Raw genomic sequence first — 20,217 nt, forward strand, 5'->3', positions numbered from 1 at the left:
AGGTATACAAAATCATGAGAGGAATAGATTGGTTTGAGTCTCTTGCCCAGGGTAGGTGAATCGAGGACTAGAGGACATAGGTTTAAGGTGAAGGGGAAAAGATTTAATAGGAATCTGAGGGGTAACTTTTTCACACAAAGGGTGGTGGGTGTATGGAACAAGCTGCTGGTTCTGGTGGCTCATTAGGGCGGCACAGTGGCACAGCGGGTAGAGCACTGCCTCACAGCTCCGTTGACCCAGGCACCAATGGAGAGAGACATACGGCAGGGGGTCTGAGGGTGTACTTCAGGACAGGTCAAAACCACTTCATCCAGGTTGAATGAGTAAACGTCAGTCATCACTGGTTTTCCATACATTATTTACCTTCAGGGCAATTTACCATCTTGCTGCATCCTAGCTGATGGGCTGTGTTGTATCTTCAAAGAAAATCGTTCGTATCCAGCATAGTTTAGAGGGATATGGACCAAATGCAGGTAAATGGGACAAGCTTAGATGGGGCATCTTGGTCAACATATTTTTTTAAATTTTTATAAATAGTCAATAGACAATAGGTGCAGGAGGAGGCCATTCGGCCCTTCGAGCCAGCACCGCCATTCAATGTGATCATGGCTGATCATTCTCAATCAGTACCCCGTTCCTGCCTTCTCCCCATACCCCCTGACTCCGCTATCCTTAAGAGCTCTATCCAGCTCTCTCTTGAATGCATTCAGAGAATTGGCCTCCACTGCCTTCTGAGGCAGAGAATTCCACAGATTCACAACTCTCTGACTGAAAAAGTTTTTCCTCATCTCAGATCTAAATGGCCGACCCCTTATTCTTAAACTGTGGCCCCTGGTTCTGGACTCCCCCAACATTGGGAACATGTTTCCTGCCTCTAACGTGTCCAACCCCTTAATAATCTTATAGACTTGTACAACATGGGAGCAGGCCCTTCGGCCGAACTTGCCCATGCCAGCCGTGATGTCCCATCTACATTAGTCCCACATGCCTACGTTTGGCCCACTAAACCTTTTCCGGCCATACACCTCTCCAAAGTCGGGCCAAGGGGCCTGTTTCTGCACTGTATGACTGTGCTGGAAGAACTCAGTGAGCCAGGCAGCACCTGCGGGCGGAATGGGCAGACGACTTTGTCCATTCAGAATCCTTTTTCGAAGAAAATCCAAACCCGGAACGCCGTCTGTCCATCCCCTCGACAAATGCTGCCTGTCCCGGTCGAGTTCCTCCAGCACTTTTGTTGTTTTTTTGCGCGGGATTCCTGCACCTGCGGTTTCTTGCACCTCCATGTTTTGCGTCAAAAGCGTTGATGAGTTGACACTGGGCCTCGTGCGCGCGACAGCGTATTCTGCCGCCGGGCGCCAAGATTGACCGCCGTAAAAAAGGCACAACAACAACAAAAAACAAGCAACAAATGCAATTGTTGAAATTCTTAGTCAAAAAACTTTACTCATAGTTTTCTCAATAATAAATAATTTACAGTATGTACAAGCAGGGTTCTCCCACTGAATTTATACATAGAAAATGGAGCAGTTCCTTACCCCGCTCCCCATCCCACCCTCCTCCCATCCCACCCCCCCTGTATTTTGACCATGGAAAACATCAAGTACCATGCCACGTGTATCTTGGGCACAGATGTGCCAGCCTATTCATCGTAACAATTCAAACAAAGCGGAACTACAGTCACTGTTAAAATCATCACATCACCATTGAAATAAAGTGCCATTCCTCTAAAGTAAAACCCAACTCTCTTAAAGGGGCGCGCGCCCCGGGCATACAGACTGGTCGGGGCGCGGATATGACAAGGGCAAAGGGGTAGCGGGTTAGAGCTCGCCCGGGCTTGGCGCAGTGTTTGCGTGCTTTGCCTTGGACACACAGCACGCGGTCGGATCAGAGGCCTTCACAGCACCGTCTGCACACAGCGACCACAACACAGGGAGATGCCAACAAATCCCCTTTAAATCTCAATTTAAATCTTTTCAAGAAAGGTCCGCGTTTTTGCAAGTCCCTTTTCTCTCGGACGTCAAACGTAACGCGAGTAACGCACATCAACAGGTTTTGCTAGAGTTAGAAGTCCAGACGTTAATATTTAAAGAAATATTACATTACTCCATATATACAGTCACAAATGTTCACTGAAAGTCTCCATATATTATATCAACAAATATAAATTACACCCAACCAGGTAAAACGCTGCATTTACAGTGGTACTGACACCATACCATGCAGTCAACTGCACACCAAGCACCCCGATTCACACCAGCACACACCGTTGGCCACCTAAAGTGCCTTTGGTTCCAGGGGAGAGCTCGATAAAGGGAAACAAAACAGAAGGGGCGTATGTTGAAAGACTGGAGCGACCAGGCTTGTTTACACTGGAATTTAGAAGGATGAGAGGGGATCTTATCGAAACGTATAAGATTATTAAGGGGTTGGACACGTTAGAGGCAGGAAACATGTTCCCAATGTTGGGGGAGTCCAGAACCAGAGGCCACACACAGTTTAAGAACAAGGGGTAGGCCATTTAGAACGGAGATTGAGGAAAAACCTTTTTCAGTCAGAGAGTTGTGAATCTGTGGAATTCTCTGCCTCAGAAGGCAGTGGAGGCCAATTCTCTGAATGCATTCAAGAGAGAGCTAGATAGAGCTCTTAAGGATAGCGGAGTCAGGGGGTATGGGGAGAAGGCAGGAATGGGGTGCTGATTGAGAATGATCAGCCATGATCACATTGAATGGCGGTGCTGGCTCGAAGGGCCGAATGGCCTCCTCCTGCACCTATTTTCTAAGTTACAGAGACGCTGCCTGACCCGCTGAGTTCCTCCAGCAGTTTGTGTCTTTCTTGGGTGTAAATCAGCAACTGCAGTTCCTTCCTCTGCATTTTGACTGCTTCTTAATCTTGGCCCAGCCCATTCTGCTAGTGAGGAGGGGGGAAGGGGAGGGAGGAGATCTGACACGCCTTCTACTCCTACTGGAGATCCAAATCCAGGTGCAATACCAAGGGTCCATCACCTTTACCTTCATTTCAAGCCAATGTTCCCAAATTGGGGGTCTTCTCAAGACCAACACAAAGGTTCACGCAGTAAGTGGATCGCACACACCGTGTCACGGCACTGCGTGGAGCCAGTAACCGTTCGAAGGGCCGAATGGCCTACTCCTGCACCTATTGTCCATCTAACCTTCATCTGAGACATTTGCTTAATGCAAGTGCAGAGAGACATTTGCTTAATAAATAGTTTACATCACAGTTACAGAGTTTGTAACTCTTGAAATTCATCTCCATTCTTCCCAAGAAGGGTCTCGACCCGAAACATCACCTATTCCCCTTGTCCAGAGGTGCTGCCTGACCCACTGAGTTACTCCAGCATTTTGTGTTGATCTTCAGTGTGGTCCTTGTATAGTTTAGTTTAGAGATACTATCTATCTCTGGGCTATCTTTGATCAGACGTAACTGGCTTCACCTTGCACTAAACGTTATTCCCACATCATGTGTCTGGACACTGTGAACGGCTCGATAGTAATCACACGCTGGCTGGTTAGCACGCAACAAAGCGTCTCACTGTACCTCACTGACCGCGACAATAAACTGTACTGAGCCCAAGGATCAGTTGGACCGTGGCAGAAAGCCAGACGCAGGCACACGTGCCGATCCAGTCGGAATATGATCGCGGCCAGTGACTCTGGAGGATTCTGCACGAGCCGGGCGATGGCTGAGAGGTGGGAACCAGTAGGGGGCCACTGGTCTTCCAGTGCCGCAAGGGGGGGGGGGGGGGGATGGTGCGGTAAAGTGCAAACAGACAAATCTGCAACCTCACACTGACTACCTCTTCTGTTCCACCGAGAGAGAAGGGTTGGGGGTGGGTGGGCGGAGGGGGTTGGGGAGGTTAGGTTTGGGTAGAGGAGGTGGTGGGACTGAATGGAGAGGTGGGAGGAGAGTGGGGAAGACCTGGAATCCCAGTGGGAAGTCGGGCGCTGTGTTTGGGATGGGCAGGGATGGAAGGAGGAGGGGGAGGGGTGATCGGCGACGCCCGGTCCAGGACTCGGTTTACACGCAACGGTGCGTCCTGGTGCAAATCCCGCGCGCCGCGCCAAACGCCCCACAGATCATCACAAACACGGGATCACCACGAAACTAACGGGAAGCCCACCGCAAACGGGCAGCGATGCTGACAGCGGGAAGGAGAGGGGTGGGGGAGAGAGAGGGGGAGAGAAAGAGGGAGGGGGAGAGAGGGAGGGGGAGAGAGAGAGAGAGAGAGGGGAGGGAGAGGGAAAGAGAGAGGGAAAGAGAGAGGGAGAGAGAGAGAGGGAGGGAGGGAAATGCATGCAGTTGTGTGTGTGCGTGCGTGCGTGGGCATCTTAAATAAGATACGAGCCAGCCGCAAGGGAGGGGAGGGGAGGGGTGGGGGTAACGGGTGGGAGGCAGGAGGGAGGGGGAAGGAGCGGGCGGGTACAAAGTGAAGTGGGGGGAGGGTGCAGGGGGGGGGGGGGGGGGAGAGGCGAGGGGGCCGGGCTATAGGTGCGGCAGGGAGCAGCACATCCAGCACAGCAGCAGGAGGAGTAGTCCGATGGGGGGACTGGCTAGTGCCGGGGGGCCAGAGTTCCCTGGCGGAAGCTCAGCTGTCCTGGGGTAAATGTGGAACTTGTCCTGGTTGGAGTGCAAGCTCTTGGCATCCTGCAGGGCGTAGTAGGCGGCCATGGTGAAGTTGGCATCGCCAGTGATGAGGAGATCAAACACACATGACCTGAAGTACAGGTCCTCCACCGGCAGCTTCTCCTTGCACCTGGCGTTGGCGGCGGCGGCGGCAGACCCGTCCTGCGGGCTGCGGCCCTGCAGCAGCGCCCAGTCCATGCGCTCGTTGGTGGGGCAGCCCCGCAGGCACAGCTGCAGCCCCTGGTTCTCCTCGAACGCGTTCATGACCTCCTGCGGCATGCGGATGGCGAAGGTGAGGTAGCGGCCCACCTGCCTCACCACCACGGTGGTGCCGATGTAGCGCGCCTGGATCTCCACCTGCTGCCCGCCCATCTTCTCCGTCACCCACAGGCTGTTGGCCCCCTGCTTGTCGCCGCCGTTCCGCGAGCCGTCCACGAAGGCCGCGGGCAGGTCGTCGGTCTCCGCCTGGTAGACCTTCTGCTCGACACACTCCTGGAAGCTCTTGAAGATGATCGTAATCTGGTGGGACATGGGAGGGGAGGGGGAGGGAGGGAGGGAGAGAGAGAGAGAGAGACGTCAGTGCTCCATCCAATTTACTACAACAGCTCTCCAGCAAGTTTAGTTTAGAGATACAGCGCGGCAACAGGCCCTTCGGCCCACCGGGTCCGCACCGACCAGCGATCCCCACACATTAACACTATCCTACACACACTAGGGACAATTTTTTTACATTTGCCCAGCCAATTAACCTACATACCTGTACGTCTTTGGAGTGTGGGAGGAAACCGAAGATCTCGGAGAAAACCCACGCAGGTCACGGGGAGAACGTACAAACTCCGTACAGACGGCGCCCGTAGTCGGGATCGAACCTGAGTCTCTGGCACTGTATTCGCTGTAAGGCAGCAACTCTACCGCTGCGCCACCGTGACCCCCCAACAAGACCAATACCACAAACCCAGTCCCACCACAGTGACTCAGATAAACCCTGGCCGACTTAAAGCAAGAGGGAATTGAGGAGATGGACACAAAATGCTGGAGTAACTCAGCGGGACGGGCAGCATCTCTGGAGAGAAGGAACGGGTGACGATTCGGCTCGAGACCCTTCTTCAGACTGACCCGAAACGTCACCCATTCCTTCTCTCCAGAGATGCTGCCTGTCCCACTGAGTTACTCCAGCATTTTGTGCCTATCTTCGATTTAAACCAGCAACTGCAGTTCTTTCCTGCACAAAACCTTATGCTGATATCTTTAGATGGGAATACATAATGAATACAAGTGGCAGAGTTGCTGTCTTACGGCGTTTGCAGCACCCGGGTTCGATCCCGACTACGGGTGCTGTCTGTACGGAGTTTGTACGTTCTCCCCGTGACCGCGTGGGTTTTCTCCAAGATCTCCGGTTTCCTCCCACACTCCAAAGACGTACAGGTTTGTAGGTTAATTGGCTTGGTATAAATGTAAATTGTCCCTCGTGTGTGTAAGATGGCGTTAACGTGCGGGGATCGCTGGTCGGTGCGGATTCAGTGGGCCGACGAGCCTGTTTCTGCGCTGTATCTCTAAGCTAAACAAGACCTTCACACCAACAGGTCTGCACTGACCACAACGTATCCATTTTTTAAATGTTGTAATTTAATCTTATTTTACTTTCCCCACATCCCCAGCAATTCCCCTCCCCAAGGATTCTACCTCTTAACGATATACAAGGAGCAATATACAGCGGACAATTAACACAAGTAATGGGTTAAGTCAATAGTGAGTCAAGTCAATTTTATTTGTATAGCACATTTAAAAACAACCCACGTTGACCAAAGTGCTGTACATCAGTTCAGGTACTAAGAAACGAACATACAATGACACACAAACATAACAGCACATACATAAACAGTTCACAGCGCCCCCTCAGAGGGCCTCAAACGCTAGGGAGTAGAAATAGGTTTTGAGCCTGGACTTAAAGGAGTCGATGGAGGGGGCAGTTCTGATGGGGAGAGGGATGCTGTTCCACAGTCTCGGAGCTGCAACCGCAAAAGCGCGGTCACCCCTGAGCTTAAGCCTAGACCGCGGGATAGTCAGTAGCCCCAAGTCGGCCGACCTGAGGGACCTGGAGATGGAGCGGTGGGTTAGAGGATTTTTGATATAGAGGGGGGCAAGCCCGTTTAGGGCTTTGTATGTGAATAGGAGGAGCTTGAAGTTGATTCTGTACTGTACTGGGAGCCAGTGGAGAGAGGCCAGAGTCGGGGTGATGTGGTCCCTTTTACGGTACCCGTCAGGAGTCTCGCTGCGGTGTTTTGGACCAATTGCAGGAGGGACAGGGATGATTGGCTGATCCCAGTGTATAGGGAGTTGCAGTAGTCTAGGCGGGAGGAAATGAATGCGTGAATGATTTTTTCAATGTCGTCAAATTGGAGGAATGGTTTGATTTTAGCTATGGTACGAAGCTGGAAGAACATGCAGACTCCACACAGACAGAACTCGAGCTCAGGATGAGCCTGGGACGCTGGAGTTGAGAGGCAGCAATGCCACAGGGTGGATCACTGTACTGAGTGGCACAGCGCCGGAGACCCGGGTTCAATCCCGACTACGGGTGCTGTCTGTACGGAGTTTGTACGTTCTACCCGTGACCTGTGTGGTTTTCTCCGGGTGCTCCGGTTTCCTCCCACACTCCAAAGACGTACAGGTTTGTAGGTTAATTGGCTTGGTATAAGTGTAAAATTGTCCCTGGTGACTGTAAGAAAGCGTTAATGCGCGGGGATCGCTGGTCGGTGCGGACTCGGTGGGCCGAAGGGCCTGTTTCCGCGCTGTATCTCTGAAAACTAAAACCGTCACTTAGATGAGGGAAGATGGAAGAGGTTGAGGAGGCTGGGACAAGCAGCCTGTTCCTTGGAGCGCAGGGGGATGAGGGGTGATCTTATAGAGGTGTACAAAATCATGAGAGGAATATATTGGGTAGACGCGTAGACTTTTGACCAGAGTAGGGGAATCGAGGACCAGAGGACATAGTGAGTAGGGGAATAACTGCAGGTGCTGGTACACATCGAAGGCATCACAAAATGCTGGAGTAACTCAGCGGGTCAGGCAGCATCTCAGGAGGGAAGGAATTAGTGCCATCGCCCATTCCTTCTCTCCTGAGATGTTGCCTGACCTGCTGAGTTACTCCAGCATTTTGTGATACCAGAGGACATAGGTTAATGCTGAAGGGGGAAAGATTTTAGATGAATCGGAGGGGTAAAGTTTTCACAAAAAAAGAGTGGTGGGTGTTTGGAACGAGCTGCCAAAGCAGGTAGTTGAGGCAGGGACTATTGTAATGTTTAAGATGCAATTTGACAGGTACATGGATAGAACAGGTTTGGGCACGGGCAAGTGGGCTAGTGTAGCTGGGACATGTTGGCCGGTGTGGGCAAGTTGGGCCGAAGGGCCTGTTTCCACAGCATACGACTCTATGACTATGAGATTTGAGTGAAGCAGGTTTGCACCGATGGGTGAGGCCACATGACTCATGCCAGTACTTGTATTCTATTTGAAATCCCACATGATTCATCGTGCCGCGAGGAAACTTCTCCTTCCTGTGTTACCTGCTCGACTTGTCACACGCAAGGGGAAGGAAGTTGTCTTTTCACCACTCCCAGGCTGTCTGAGAGTGTGGACACAGGTCCCACTCACCCTCAGCCAACTGATGTGGAACATGGAACAGCACAGGTCCTACGTGAGGGACATGAGTGCATCCATTTTACCGTTGCTCAGAGATATTCAGTGTTACCAGCTCAGAGAGGATCCCTTCCCCTTTGTGGCTTGAAGTTCAAAGACAACCCGGTGGCGCAGCGGTAGAGTTGCCGCCTTACAGCGAATGCAGCGCCCGAGACCCGGGTTCGATCCCGGCTACGGGCGCCGTCTGTACGGAGTTTGTACGTTCTCCCCGTGACCTGCGTGGGTTTTCTCCGAGATCTTCGGTCTCCTCCCACACTCCAAAGATGTACAGGTGTGTTGGGTAATTGGCTTGGTAAATGTGCAAATTGTCCCTAGTGCGTGTAGGATAGTGTGAATGTGCGGGGATCGCCAGTCGGCACGGACCCAGTGGGCCGAAAGGACCTTTTTCCGCGCTGTATCTCGAAAACAAACTAAAAACTGAAACCCTGTGACCTCCCTTCAGGTGCCCTGGATTCCTCCCACATCCCAAAGACGTGTGTGTTTATAGTTTATTTGGTCTCTGTAAATTGCCCTTGGTGTGTAACGAGTGGGAAAGCAGGATAACATTGAACTAGTGTGAATGGGTGATCGATGGTCTCGATGGGCCAAAGGGGGCCGTTTCCACGCTGCATCTCTAAACTAAAGTAATCTAAACCAAACACACACGATCTAAACAAGGAGAGGCAATCTCAGAATGGATGACCAAACAGTTCGAGTATGGGGGAGACATCCTCTCAAACCACTTCTTCAAGCTCCTAACGTCTGAAACATAATGTAGGAACAGTCCATGTGTAGGAAAGAACTGCAGATGCTGGTTTAACCACTCTGGGTGACGTTTCGGATCGAGACCGTGAAGAAGGGTCTTGACCCGAAACGTGACCCATTCCTTCTCTCCAGAGATGCTGCCTGACCTGCTGAGTTACTCCAGCATTTTAGTTGGCTCAATTGTAATCATGTATTGTCTTTCTGCTGACTGATTAGCACACAACGCAAGGCCTGCATGGTGGCACAGCGGTAGAGTTGCTGCCTCACAGCGCCAGAGATCTAGGTGCGATCCTGACTAGAGGTACATGTCTGTAGGGAGTTTGCACGTTCTCCCCGTGACCTACGTGGGATTTCTCCAGAATCCTCACACACTCCAAAGACGTACGGGTTTGTAGGCAGATTGGCTTCGGTACAATTGTAAATTGTTCCTAGTGTGTAAGATAGTGTTAGTGTACTGTGTGATCGCTGGGCAGTGCAGACTCGGAGGGCCAAAGGGCCTGCTTCCGCGTTGTGTCTCTAAACTAAACTAAAAGCTTTTCCCTGTACCTCGGTACACGGGACAATAAACGAAGCTCAAACAATGCCTGATGCCAAATTAAACTAATCGCTCCTGTGCTGACTCAAGATTTAAACTCTGTCTAAAGTTTTCAGGTTAAGGGAGCATGTAAGGACTAGCAGAGATTCAACGCGTCTTCCTAACCTTTCGATCACTTCCAAAGGTATTCACTCCACCAAATCCAGCCGCGCTCTGAAATTCACCGACTGAAGGTAGCAGGGCAAACAGAAAATATGTTCGAAGGGTCTTGAGGACAACATCCATTTAAAGGCGAAGCGTTTACGGACCGTGAGGTATAAGACAATGGACAATAGACAATAGGTGCAGGAGGAGGCCATTCGGCCCTTCGAACCAGCACCGCCATTAAATGTGAGTTGTGAATCTGTGGAATTCTCTGCCTCAGAAGGCAGTGGAGGCCAATTCTCTGAATGCATTCAAGAGAGAGCTGGATAGAGCTCTTAAGGATAGTGGAGTCAGGGGGTATGGGGAGAAGGCAGGAACGGGGTACTGATTGAGAATGATCAGCCATGATCACATTGAATGGCGGTGCTGGCTCGAAGGGCCGAATGGCCTCCTCCTGCACCTATTGTCTATTGATCATGGCTGATCATTCTCAATCAGTACCCCGTCCCTGCCTTCTCCCCATAGCCCCTGACTCCGCTATCCTTAAGAGCTCTATCTAGCTCTCTCTTGAATGCATTCAGAGAATTGGCCTCCACTGCCTTCTGAGGCAGAGAATTCCACAGATTCACAACTCTCTGACTGAAAAAGTTTTTCCTCGTCTCCGTTCTAAATGGCCTACCCCTTATTCTTAAACTGTGGCCCCAGGTTCTGGACCCCCCCAACATTGGGAACATGTTTCCTGCCTCTAACGTGTCCAACCCCTTAATAATCTTATACGTTTCGATAAGATCCCCTCTCATCCTTCTAAATTCCAGTGTAAGAGTAAGGAAGTTAACGCCAACTGCACAAACCAAAACTCAGCTGGAGGTCCGTGTACAACACGGGCCTCCAGAATGTAACGGAAGATGCAAGGGGATGTTACCGGGGCTGGAGTGTTGTGGTAGTGAAGAGGTCGGAGGGAACCGCAGATGCTGGTTTACCCCGAAGGTAGACACAAAATGCTGGAGTAACTCAGCGGGTCGGGCAGCATCTCTGGAGAGAAGGAATGGGTGACGTTTCGGGGTCGAGACCTTTCTTCACACTGAGGGACAGGGTGAAGATAGGCACAAAGAGCTGGAATAACTCAGTGGGTCGGGCAGCATCTCTGCAGAGAAGGAATGGGTGAGGTTTCAGGGTGGAGACTTCTTCAGTCTCTGATTCAGGATATTCGATACAGTGTGGCACAAACCTATGGAATTTCCAACCGCAGAGACATGGAGACTTATTGGTTGAGCATGTTCTTGGATCGTGAGAAATTCTTGGGTACTGAGGGAATCAGCAGGTTGTAATTGGGGCAAAGTTTAAAGGACGTGTGCAGAGCAAGTGTTTTTTGTACCATGACGTGGAGAGGGTGTTTCCACTAGTGGGAGAGTCTAGGACTAGAGGTCACAGCCTCAGAATTAAAGGACGTTCTTTTAGGAAGGAGATCAGGAGAAATTTCTTTAGTCAGAGGGCGGTGAATCTGTGGAATTCTTTGCCACAGACGGCTGTGGAGGCCAAATCAGTGGACATTTTTAGGGCAGACATTGATAGATTCTTGATTGGTGTGGGTGTCAGAGGTCAGAGGTGGCAGGAGAATGGGATTAGGATAATAGACAATAGGTGCAGGAGGAGGCCATTCGGCCCTTCGAGCCAGCGCCGCCATTCAATGTGATCACGGCTGCTCATTCACAATCAGTACCCTGTTCCTGCCCTCTCCCCCATCAGCCATGATTGAATGGCGGAGTGGACTTGATGGGCCGAATGGCCTAATTCTATTCCTATCACTTAGGACCTTATACAGAGGGTGATGGGCGTCTGGGACATGCTGCTCTGGGTGGTGGTGGAGCTAGATATGATAGTGGCATTTAGAGGCTTTTAGATGAGCGAATGCAGAGAATGATGGGATATTGACCATGGGCAGGCAGAGGAGATTAGTTTGTCTTGGCATCATGTTCGGCACAGGCATTGTGGGTCTATACCTGTGCTGCACTATGTTCCATAACTTGGGATCAAGCAATTGGGCACGAAGATGCATGAAGGGGGATATCAGCCATGATCTCAGAGAATCACAGCGGGAATCTGAGGGATTTTAATTCTTTTTAAACAAGCACAGTTTGGTGTCGTTCTTGTGGTAATGAAGAGTTTGGCCAGATAGAGGTTGTTTCCTTTGTAACTTAGGAGCTGAAGGAAGATTTCTTTGAGACGAGCAAAACTGTAACACAGAGTTGACAAGCAAAGACGATAACAAGAAACTATTGATTTAACCCAAGTGTTGATGGATTAAAGGGTCATTGAGGAGATACGTTTGTAGAGGGTTCAGCAGCCACATGTACAAAAGCCTGTTAGAGACATCTCTAAATACATTTATAAAGCTTCTGTGCATGCTGTAACATACACCGATCAGCCAAAACATTATGACCTGATGAGCCAAAACATTATGACCACCTGCCTAATATGCCGTTGGTCCTCCGTGTGCAGCCCCATACGCAGCACATAACACAATGCACTGTGTATTGTGACACATTCCTCCCGTGACCACCATTAGAATTCTCTGTGACTTGTGCCACAGTCGACCTTCTGTCAGTTCGGACCAGACGGGATAGCCTTCGTTGCCCTCGCGCATCGATGAGCCTTGGGCGCCCAACACCCTGCCTGTCGCCGGTTTGTGGTTTGTCCCTCCTCGGACCACTGTCGGTCGGTACTCACCACTGCTGACCGGGAGCACCCCACAAGCCTTGCCGTTTCAGAGATGCTCTGACCCAGTCGTCTGGCCATAACAATTTGGCCCTTGTCAAAGTCGCTCAGGTCTTTACTCCGGCCCATTTCTCCTGCATCCAACACATCAACTTCAAGAACTGACTGTTCACTTGCTGCCTAATATATCCCACCCCTTGACAGGTGCCATGGTAACAAGATAATCAATGTTATTCACTTCGCCTGTCAGTGGTCATGATGTTTTGGCTGATCGGTGTATATGGACTAGGAACTGCCAATTTTCAGCGATTGATTAATTGAAAGATACAGCATGGAAGCAGGCCCTTCACCCCGGGCAAGCCCATGCCGATCATCGATCGCACGTTTACACCAGCTCTATGTTATCCCATTTTCCCATCCACTCCCTGCACACAAAGGGGAATCTGCAGAGGCCAACTCACTCACAAACCCGCATGACCTTGGGATGTGTCAAGTTAGGAAGAGGGGATGTTCAACGAGATCTGGGTGTCCTAGTGCATCAGTCACTGAAAGGAAGCATGCAGGTACAGCAGGCAGTGAAGAAAGCCAATAGAATGTTGGCCTTCTTAACAAGAGGAGTTGAGTATTGGAGCAAAGAGGTCCTTCTACAGTTGTACCGGGCCCTGGTGAGACCGCACCTGGAGTACTGTGTGCAGTTTTGGTCTCCAAATTTGAGGAAGGATATTCTTGCTATGGAGGGCGTGCAGCGTAGGTTCACTAGGTTAATTCCCGGAATGGCGGGACTGTCGTATGTTGAAAGGCTGGAGCAATTAGGCTTGTATACACTGGAATTTAGAAGGATGAGGGGGGATCTTATTGAAACATATAAGATAATTAGGGGATTGGACACATTAGAGGCAGGAAACATGTTCCCAATGTTGGGGGAGTCCAGAACAAGGGGCCACAGTTTAAGAATAAGGGGTAGGCCATTTAGAACGGAGATGAGGAAGAACTTTTTCAGTCAGAGAGTGGTGAAGGTGTGGAATTCTCTGCCTCAGAAGGCAGTGGAGGCCAGTTCGTTGGATGCTTTCAAGAGAGAGCTGGATAGAGCTCTTAAGGATAGCGGAGTGAGGGGGTATGGGGAGAAGGCAGGAGCGGGGTACTGATTGAGAGTGATCAGCCATGATCGCATTGTATGGCGGTGCTGGCTCGAAGGGCTGAATGGCCTACTCCTGCACCTATTGTCTATTGTCTATAAACCGGAGGAAACCCATGCAGTCACGCAAGGAGAACGTGCAAACTCCACAGAGTCGACACCCGAGGTCAGGATTGAACCTGGGTCTCTGACGCTGTGAGGCAGCAGTTCCACCCGCTGCGTCACTGTGGGGTGAGTTGCAAAGGTCCATTCACAGTTCATGCTCAGCTCATGTGCGCAAGATAGACAAGACTGTACATATACTAAAATACTGATCAATCTTAATTCTATGGCTTTTTTTTCTCTTTTAAGATTATCGCTGCCAGGATCAGGTGATGGTGGTAAAATATCCCCGGCTAAATACTGGTTAATCAACCGGCAAAGAGCACGCCGTGGCAGTCTTTACCCTCCAGAGATGCTGCCTGTCCCGCTGAGTTACTCCAGCATTTTGTGCCTATCTTCGATTTCAACCGGCATCTGCAGTTCTTTCCTACACAAAACCTTATGCTGATATCTCTAGATGGGAATACATAATGAATAGAAGTGGCACAGTGGCGCAGCGGTAGAGTTGCTGCCTTATGGCATTTGCAGCGCCAGAGACCCAGGTTTGATCACGACTACAGGGGCTGTCTGTACGGAGATTGTACCTTCTCCCCGTGACCTGCGTGGGTTTTCTCCAAGATCTTCGGAGAGAGAGGGGGACAGACAGATAGAGGGGGGGGACAGAGAGAGATGGGGACAGGGGAATGGGGGGGGACAGAGAGAGGGAGGGGGGGACAGAGGGAGGGAGAGGGGGGGACAGAGAGAGAGGGGGGGACAGAGAGAGAGAGGGGGGACCAGAGAGAGAAGGGGGGGACAGAGAGAGAGAGAGGGGGGGACAGAGAGAGAGAGAGAGAGAGGGACAGAGGGAGGGAGAGCGGGACAGAGAGAGGAGAGAGAGGGGGGGAACAGAGAGAGAGGGGGGGAACAGAGAGAGAGGGGGGTCAGAGAGAGAGAGAGGGGGGACAGAGAGAGAGAGGGGGGGACAGAGAGAGAGAGGGGGGGGACAGAGAGAGGGGGGGGCAGAGAGAGGGAGGGGGGGACAGAGAGAGAGAGAGGGACAGAGGGAGGGAGAGCGGGACAGAGAGAGGAGAGAGAGGGGGGAACAGAGAGAGGGGGGTCAGAGAGAGAGAGAGAGGGGGGACAGAGAGAGAGAGAGGGACAGAGGGAGGGAGAGCGGGACAGAGAGAGGAGAGAGAGGGAGGAACAGAGAGAGGGGGGTCAGAGAGAGAGAGAGGGACAGAGAGAGAGAGGGGGGACAGAGAGAGGGGGGGACAGAGAGAGGGGGGGACAGAGAGAGGGGGGGCAGAGAGAGAGAGGGGGGGGACAGAGAGAGATAGAGAGAGAGGGACAGAGAGAGAGGGGGGACAGAGAGAGAGAGAGGGGGGGGACCAGAGGGAGGAGGGAACAAAGAGAGAGAGGGGGGGGACAGAGAGAGAGGGGGGGACAGAGAGAGAGAGAGGGGGACAGAGAGAGAGGGGGGACAGAGAGAGAGAGAGGGGGGGGACAGAGAGAGAGAGAGGGGAGGACCAGAGAGAGAGGGGGGACAGAGAGAGAGAGGGAGAGAGAGAGAGGAACCCTTATCTGCTAAAATACATTAACAGGTTGTCTACTTTCGGATGAGCTGGGGCCTTTCAACAACAAGAATGCAACACGGAGCATTCTCGGGGCTGTCAGCTCGTGAACGGATCCCATCCTTCATCGGACGCGAAAGCACAGGCAGGTTCAGTCACCGTGTCCTCGGTCTAATCACTTCTGGCAGCGACTCAAAAATCCAGTCGTCAGGGTGCAGCACTGAATAAAGGTGGCACAGTGCTCGAAGCAAACCGGCCAGGATCTCGGGCTAGGACCCGCTGGGACCCGGAAGCTGGAAGAGTGGCTGAGGGTGGGGGTTGGTGGAGGCAGACAGGCATGGTACGTATGGAAGAGCAATGGGCAGCATCCGGCTAATTCACCTCCGCATGCTTCACAATCAATGACGATTTATTCATCGATTGATTGAAAGATACCGCTTTCGATAGAAATAGGCCCTTCGACCCACCGAGTCAATAGACAATAGACAATAGGTGCAGGAGGAGGCCATTCGGCCCTTCGAGTCAGCACCACCATTCAATGTGATCATGGCTGACTAACCATCGATCGCCCATTCACACTTGTTCCATGTTATCCCACTTTCTCATTCACTCCCTGCACACTCGGGTCAACTTGCAGAGTGCCAATTACCCATGATAGACACAATATGCCGGAGTAACTCAGCGGGACAGGCAGCATCTCTGGGGAGAGGGAATGAGCGACGCTTCGGGTCAATGACCCAAGACCCAGTCTGAAGAAGGGTCTCGACCCGAAACATCACCCATTCCTTCTCTCCAGAGATGCTGCCTGACCCACTGAGTTACTCCGGCATATTGTGTCTATCTTCGGTTTAAACCAGCATCTGCAGTTCCTTCTTACACGCTCTGTTCCACGGACTCCGTCCGCACCTCGCGCTGCCTCGGCAAGGCCAGCAGCATAACCAAGGACCAGTCTCACCTCGGCCACTCCCTCCTCTCCCCTCTCCCCTCCAGCAAAAGGTACAGAAGTGTGAAATCGCACACCTCCAGATTCAGGGGCAGTTTGTTCCCAAGCAACTGAACCACCCTATCAACAACCAGAGAGCGGTCCTGGGCTACTATCCACCTCATTGAAGACCCTCGGACTACCTTTGATCAGACTTTATCTTGCGCTAAACGTCATTCCCTTTATCATGTCCCTGTACACCGTGGACGGCTCCATTGTAGAATCATGTATTGTCTTTCCGATGACTGGTTTGCACGCGATAAAATGCTTTTCACTGTACCTCAGTAGACATGACAAAACTTCACTGACTCCATTCACGGTATTTGAGTCAATAGTCTACTGCGCCTCGCTGAGCTAACCGCTGATCCACATACTTCGTACATGGTCAGAGGCCCTCTGCATCACCACCCACTCAGCCTGTGGGCACCAGATTCCAACCACTCTGTGGGTGAAAAGCTTCTTCCTCAAAACCCTTCTGAATCCTTTCCCCTTCACCCTAAACCTCAACCTCAGGCAACTGAATCATCCCGCCACAACTACCACAGTCCTGAACTACCATCTACCTCATTGGCGACACCCCCCCCCCTTGATCGGACTTTACTGTCTTTACCTTGCACTAAATGTCATTTACATCATAAGTGGTAGGAGTAGAATTAGGCCATTCGGCCCATCAAGTCTACTCCGCCATTCAATCATGGCTGATCTATCTCTCCCTCCTAACCCCATTCTCCTGCACTAATCAAGAATCTATCTGTCTCTGCCTTAAAAATATCCACTGACTTGTGGCCTCCACAGCCTTCTGTGGCAAAGAATCCCACAGGTTCACCGCCCTCCGTGTATCTGTACACTGTGGACGGCTCGATTGTAATCATGTGTTGTCTTTCCGCTGACTGGTTAGCTCGCAACAAAAGCGTTTCACTGTTCCTCGGTACACGTGACAATAAACTGAGCTGTGGTTTTAGACGCCTCGATCATGTGGGGAATAAAGGTTCGTGCTGTCGACGACCCCACTCCGCCCACCTCCTCACACACTGCTCCACTGAGAGAGAAGAAGATGCCAACAAGACTCTGTGGGGAAGGAACAGAGACACCAACCACCTCCCTGCTCAATTCTTGCTATTGAGGGCGTGCAGCGTAGGTTCACTAGGTTAATTCCCGGAATGTCATATGTTGAAAGACTGGAGCAACTAGGCTTGTGTACACTGGAATTTAGAAGGATGAGAGGAGATCTTATCGAAACGTATAAGATTATTAAGGGGTTGGACACGTTAGAGGCAGGAAACATGTTCCCAATGTTGGGGGAGTCCAGAACAAGGGGCCACAGTTTAAGAATAAGGGGTAGGCCATTTAAAACTGAGATGAGGAAAAACTTTTTCAGTCAGAGAGTTGTGAATCTGTGGAATTCACTGCCTCAGGAGGCAGTGGAGGCCAATTCTCTGAGTGCAATCAAGAGAGAGCTGGATAGAGCTCTTAAGGATAGCGGAGTCAGGGGGTATGGGGAGAAGGCAGGAACGGGGTACTGATTGAGAATGATCAGCCATGATCACATTGAATGGCGGTGCTGGCTCGAAGGGCCGAATGGCCTCCTCCTGCACCTATTGTCTATTGTCTATTATCACTGCTCACGTCCTCGTGACCTCCTCTTTGTACATCTTCTACAGGGCCTGCTCTTTGTTTATTCCACTCTGCTGCAAGCTCTCTGACTCTGTGCACCACTTTAGTCCAGTTTAGAGATACAGCACGAAAACAGGGCCTTGGGCCCACCGAGTCCGCACCGACTGGCGATCCCCGCACACTAACGCTCTCCTGCACAGCAGGGACAATGTACAATTTTACCAAGCCTGAAAACCTGCAGGTCTTTGGAGCGTGGGAGTTAACCAGAGCACCCGGAGAAAACCCACGAGGGTCACGGGGAGAACGTACAATCTCCGTACAGACAGCACCCGTAGTCAGGATTGAACCCGGGTCTCTGGCGCTGCGAGGCAGCAACTTTACCGCTGTGCCACCGTGCCGCCTTAAATCCTGGTCAGACAGAGGCAAGACTCCTCTCCTGTCTCCTATTTAGTCCAGAGTGCAGTTCTCCTGAACGCAGGACTGTTTAAATAAAGGAAGCTCGTGCTAGTTTGAGGGAAAGATTGAGGCCTTGCATTTCACTTCCTCATACACCTTCACAGGTGATTCTCCAGTCACAGTTGAAGAGTCAAGGAACTGTGGAGCACAGAAACAGGCTCCTCGGCCCACATTGTTCACACAATACTGCCTTTGAGGCATTTGGACAGACATTTAGTTTTAGTTTTGTTTATAGATGCTGCACGAAAAGAGGCCCTTCGGCCCACCGAGTCCGCGCCGACCAGCGATCCCCGCATACTAGCACTATCCTACACACCAGGGACAATTGACAATATTACCGAAGCCAATTAATCTCCAAACCTGTGCGTCTTTGGAGTGTGGGAGGTAACCAGAGCACCCGGAGAAAACCCACGCGGTCACGGGGAGAACGTACAAACTCCGTACAGGCAGCACACGCATGGTCAGGATCGAACCACGGTCTCTGGCGCTGTGAGGCAGCAACTCTACCGCTGCGCCACCGTGCCGCCCCTGTTCTGCGGAACAGCATTGCTGCAGCTCAGACACCTACAGGAGGCCATTCAGTGTTGGACTCTGTAAATTGGCCCCACTGTGTGGGCGAGTGGTTGGATGTGGGGCCGGGAATTTGAGGAGATTAAAACAGGGATCAGTGAGGGACAGTGTGAACATGATGGGCCAAAGGGCCTTCTTCTACACCCTCTGCCTCCAGGAGCGCCAAGCTGCAAGCCTGCACGTCTTTGGCACGTAGCGGCAAACCGGAGCACCCGGAGGTCGGGATCGAACCCGAGTGTTACATAGAAACATAGAAAATAGGTGCAGGAGTAGGCCATTCGGCCCTTCGAGCCATTCAATGTGATCATGGCTGATCAACAGGCAGCGGCTCTACCAGCTGCGTCACCCTGCCTTCACCACCGGTTGAACGGCGGAGAGCGGATGGCCACTCGGCCCTCTCCTGCTAGCCCCCCCCCCCAGGTGGTGTGGCCAAGGCTCGGACCTACCTTGCTGACTGCGGTGGCACTGGAGGAGTGAACCACGGCCACGTTGGTGACCTGGACGAACAGGTAGCTGTTGTCGATGAGCGGCCAGGCCCCGCGCACCTTGCAGGTCTGGAAGTCGTCGGAGAAGGTGCGGAGGTGCGGGTCCCCGAAGAGCCCGCAGTGCGTGTAGTTGGCCCGCCTCCCCTGCTGCGCCAGGCTCTTCTCGTAGTTGCAGGCCTCGGGGGCGTCCGAGTGCACCATGCAGTCGGGGGTGGTGGGCTGGGCGGCCGCCGGCCCGGGCGTGGGGCCCAGCTTGGAGCAGTTGTGCTGGCTCATCAGGTCCTCGATGCCGTGCACAGCCGAGTGGTACGCCAGGTCCCCTCGGCACGCCCTCGCCGTCCGCCGCGTACACTGCGAGTAGGCACGCAGAGCCACACAGAACTCCAGCGACTCCTCACCACCCTGGTGGAGCCCGGACGTGGCCGACAGGTACTCAGAGTTGCACTTCAGGATCCTGCACTGGCAGCTAACTGTGGAGACAAGCAGAGTGGGGTCAATAATCCTCCACGTAAACCCAACTACAGGGGTTTGGGGGGCAATTTAATGGTTTAAAGTTGCCAATTTAAACTGCACATGTATGTCTGTGTTTGTGTGTCTAATTATTTATGTATAATTCAGAATTATTATATTACATATCAATATATTATTATCTATACACTAAAACTCTCGTTTGTTTGTTTGTTTGTTCCTGAACTACAGCCAAAACGGTACCCGATAGCGCGACAATTTTAGGCCCACCTTACTCACCGTCGTCCCTTTGGTGCTAATGGAAGAAGTTTCATTGAAATCGGTGTTATATTTTTAAAGTTATTCACATTTTAAAGTTTAAATCTATCTCCTAGCGA

The 20,217-nt window shown here is 51.7% G+C and overlaps 1 protein-coding gene across 1 annotated transcript; it reads right to left on the reverse strand.

The window, feature by feature from the left end:
• Positions 1-1,575: 1,575 nt before the first annotated feature.
• Positions 1,576-19,799, reverse strand: rgma (repulsive guidance molecule BMP co-receptor a). Its single transcript, XM_078427218.1, has 2 exons — positions 19,334-19,799; positions 1,576-5,160 (listed from the first exon to the last, which is right to left on the reverse strand). The coding sequence occupies exons 1-2, from the start codon at positions 19,646-19,648 to the stop codon at positions 4,501-4,503; spliced, it is 975 nt and encodes a 324-aa protein (XP_078283344.1). The 5' UTR covers positions 19,649-19,799; the 3' UTR covers positions 1,576-4,500.
• Between the last annotated feature and the right edge of the window lie 418 nt (positions 19,800-20,217).

The sequence above is a fragment of the Rhinoraja longicauda genome, chromosome 33 (genome assembly GCF_053455715.1).
Source record: "Rhinoraja longicauda isolate Sanriku21f chromosome 33, sRhiLon1.1, whole genome shotgun sequence".
Classification (NCBI taxonomy): domain Eukaryota; kingdom Metazoa; phylum Chordata; class Chondrichthyes; order Rajiformes; family Arhynchobatidae; genus Rhinoraja; species Rhinoraja longicauda.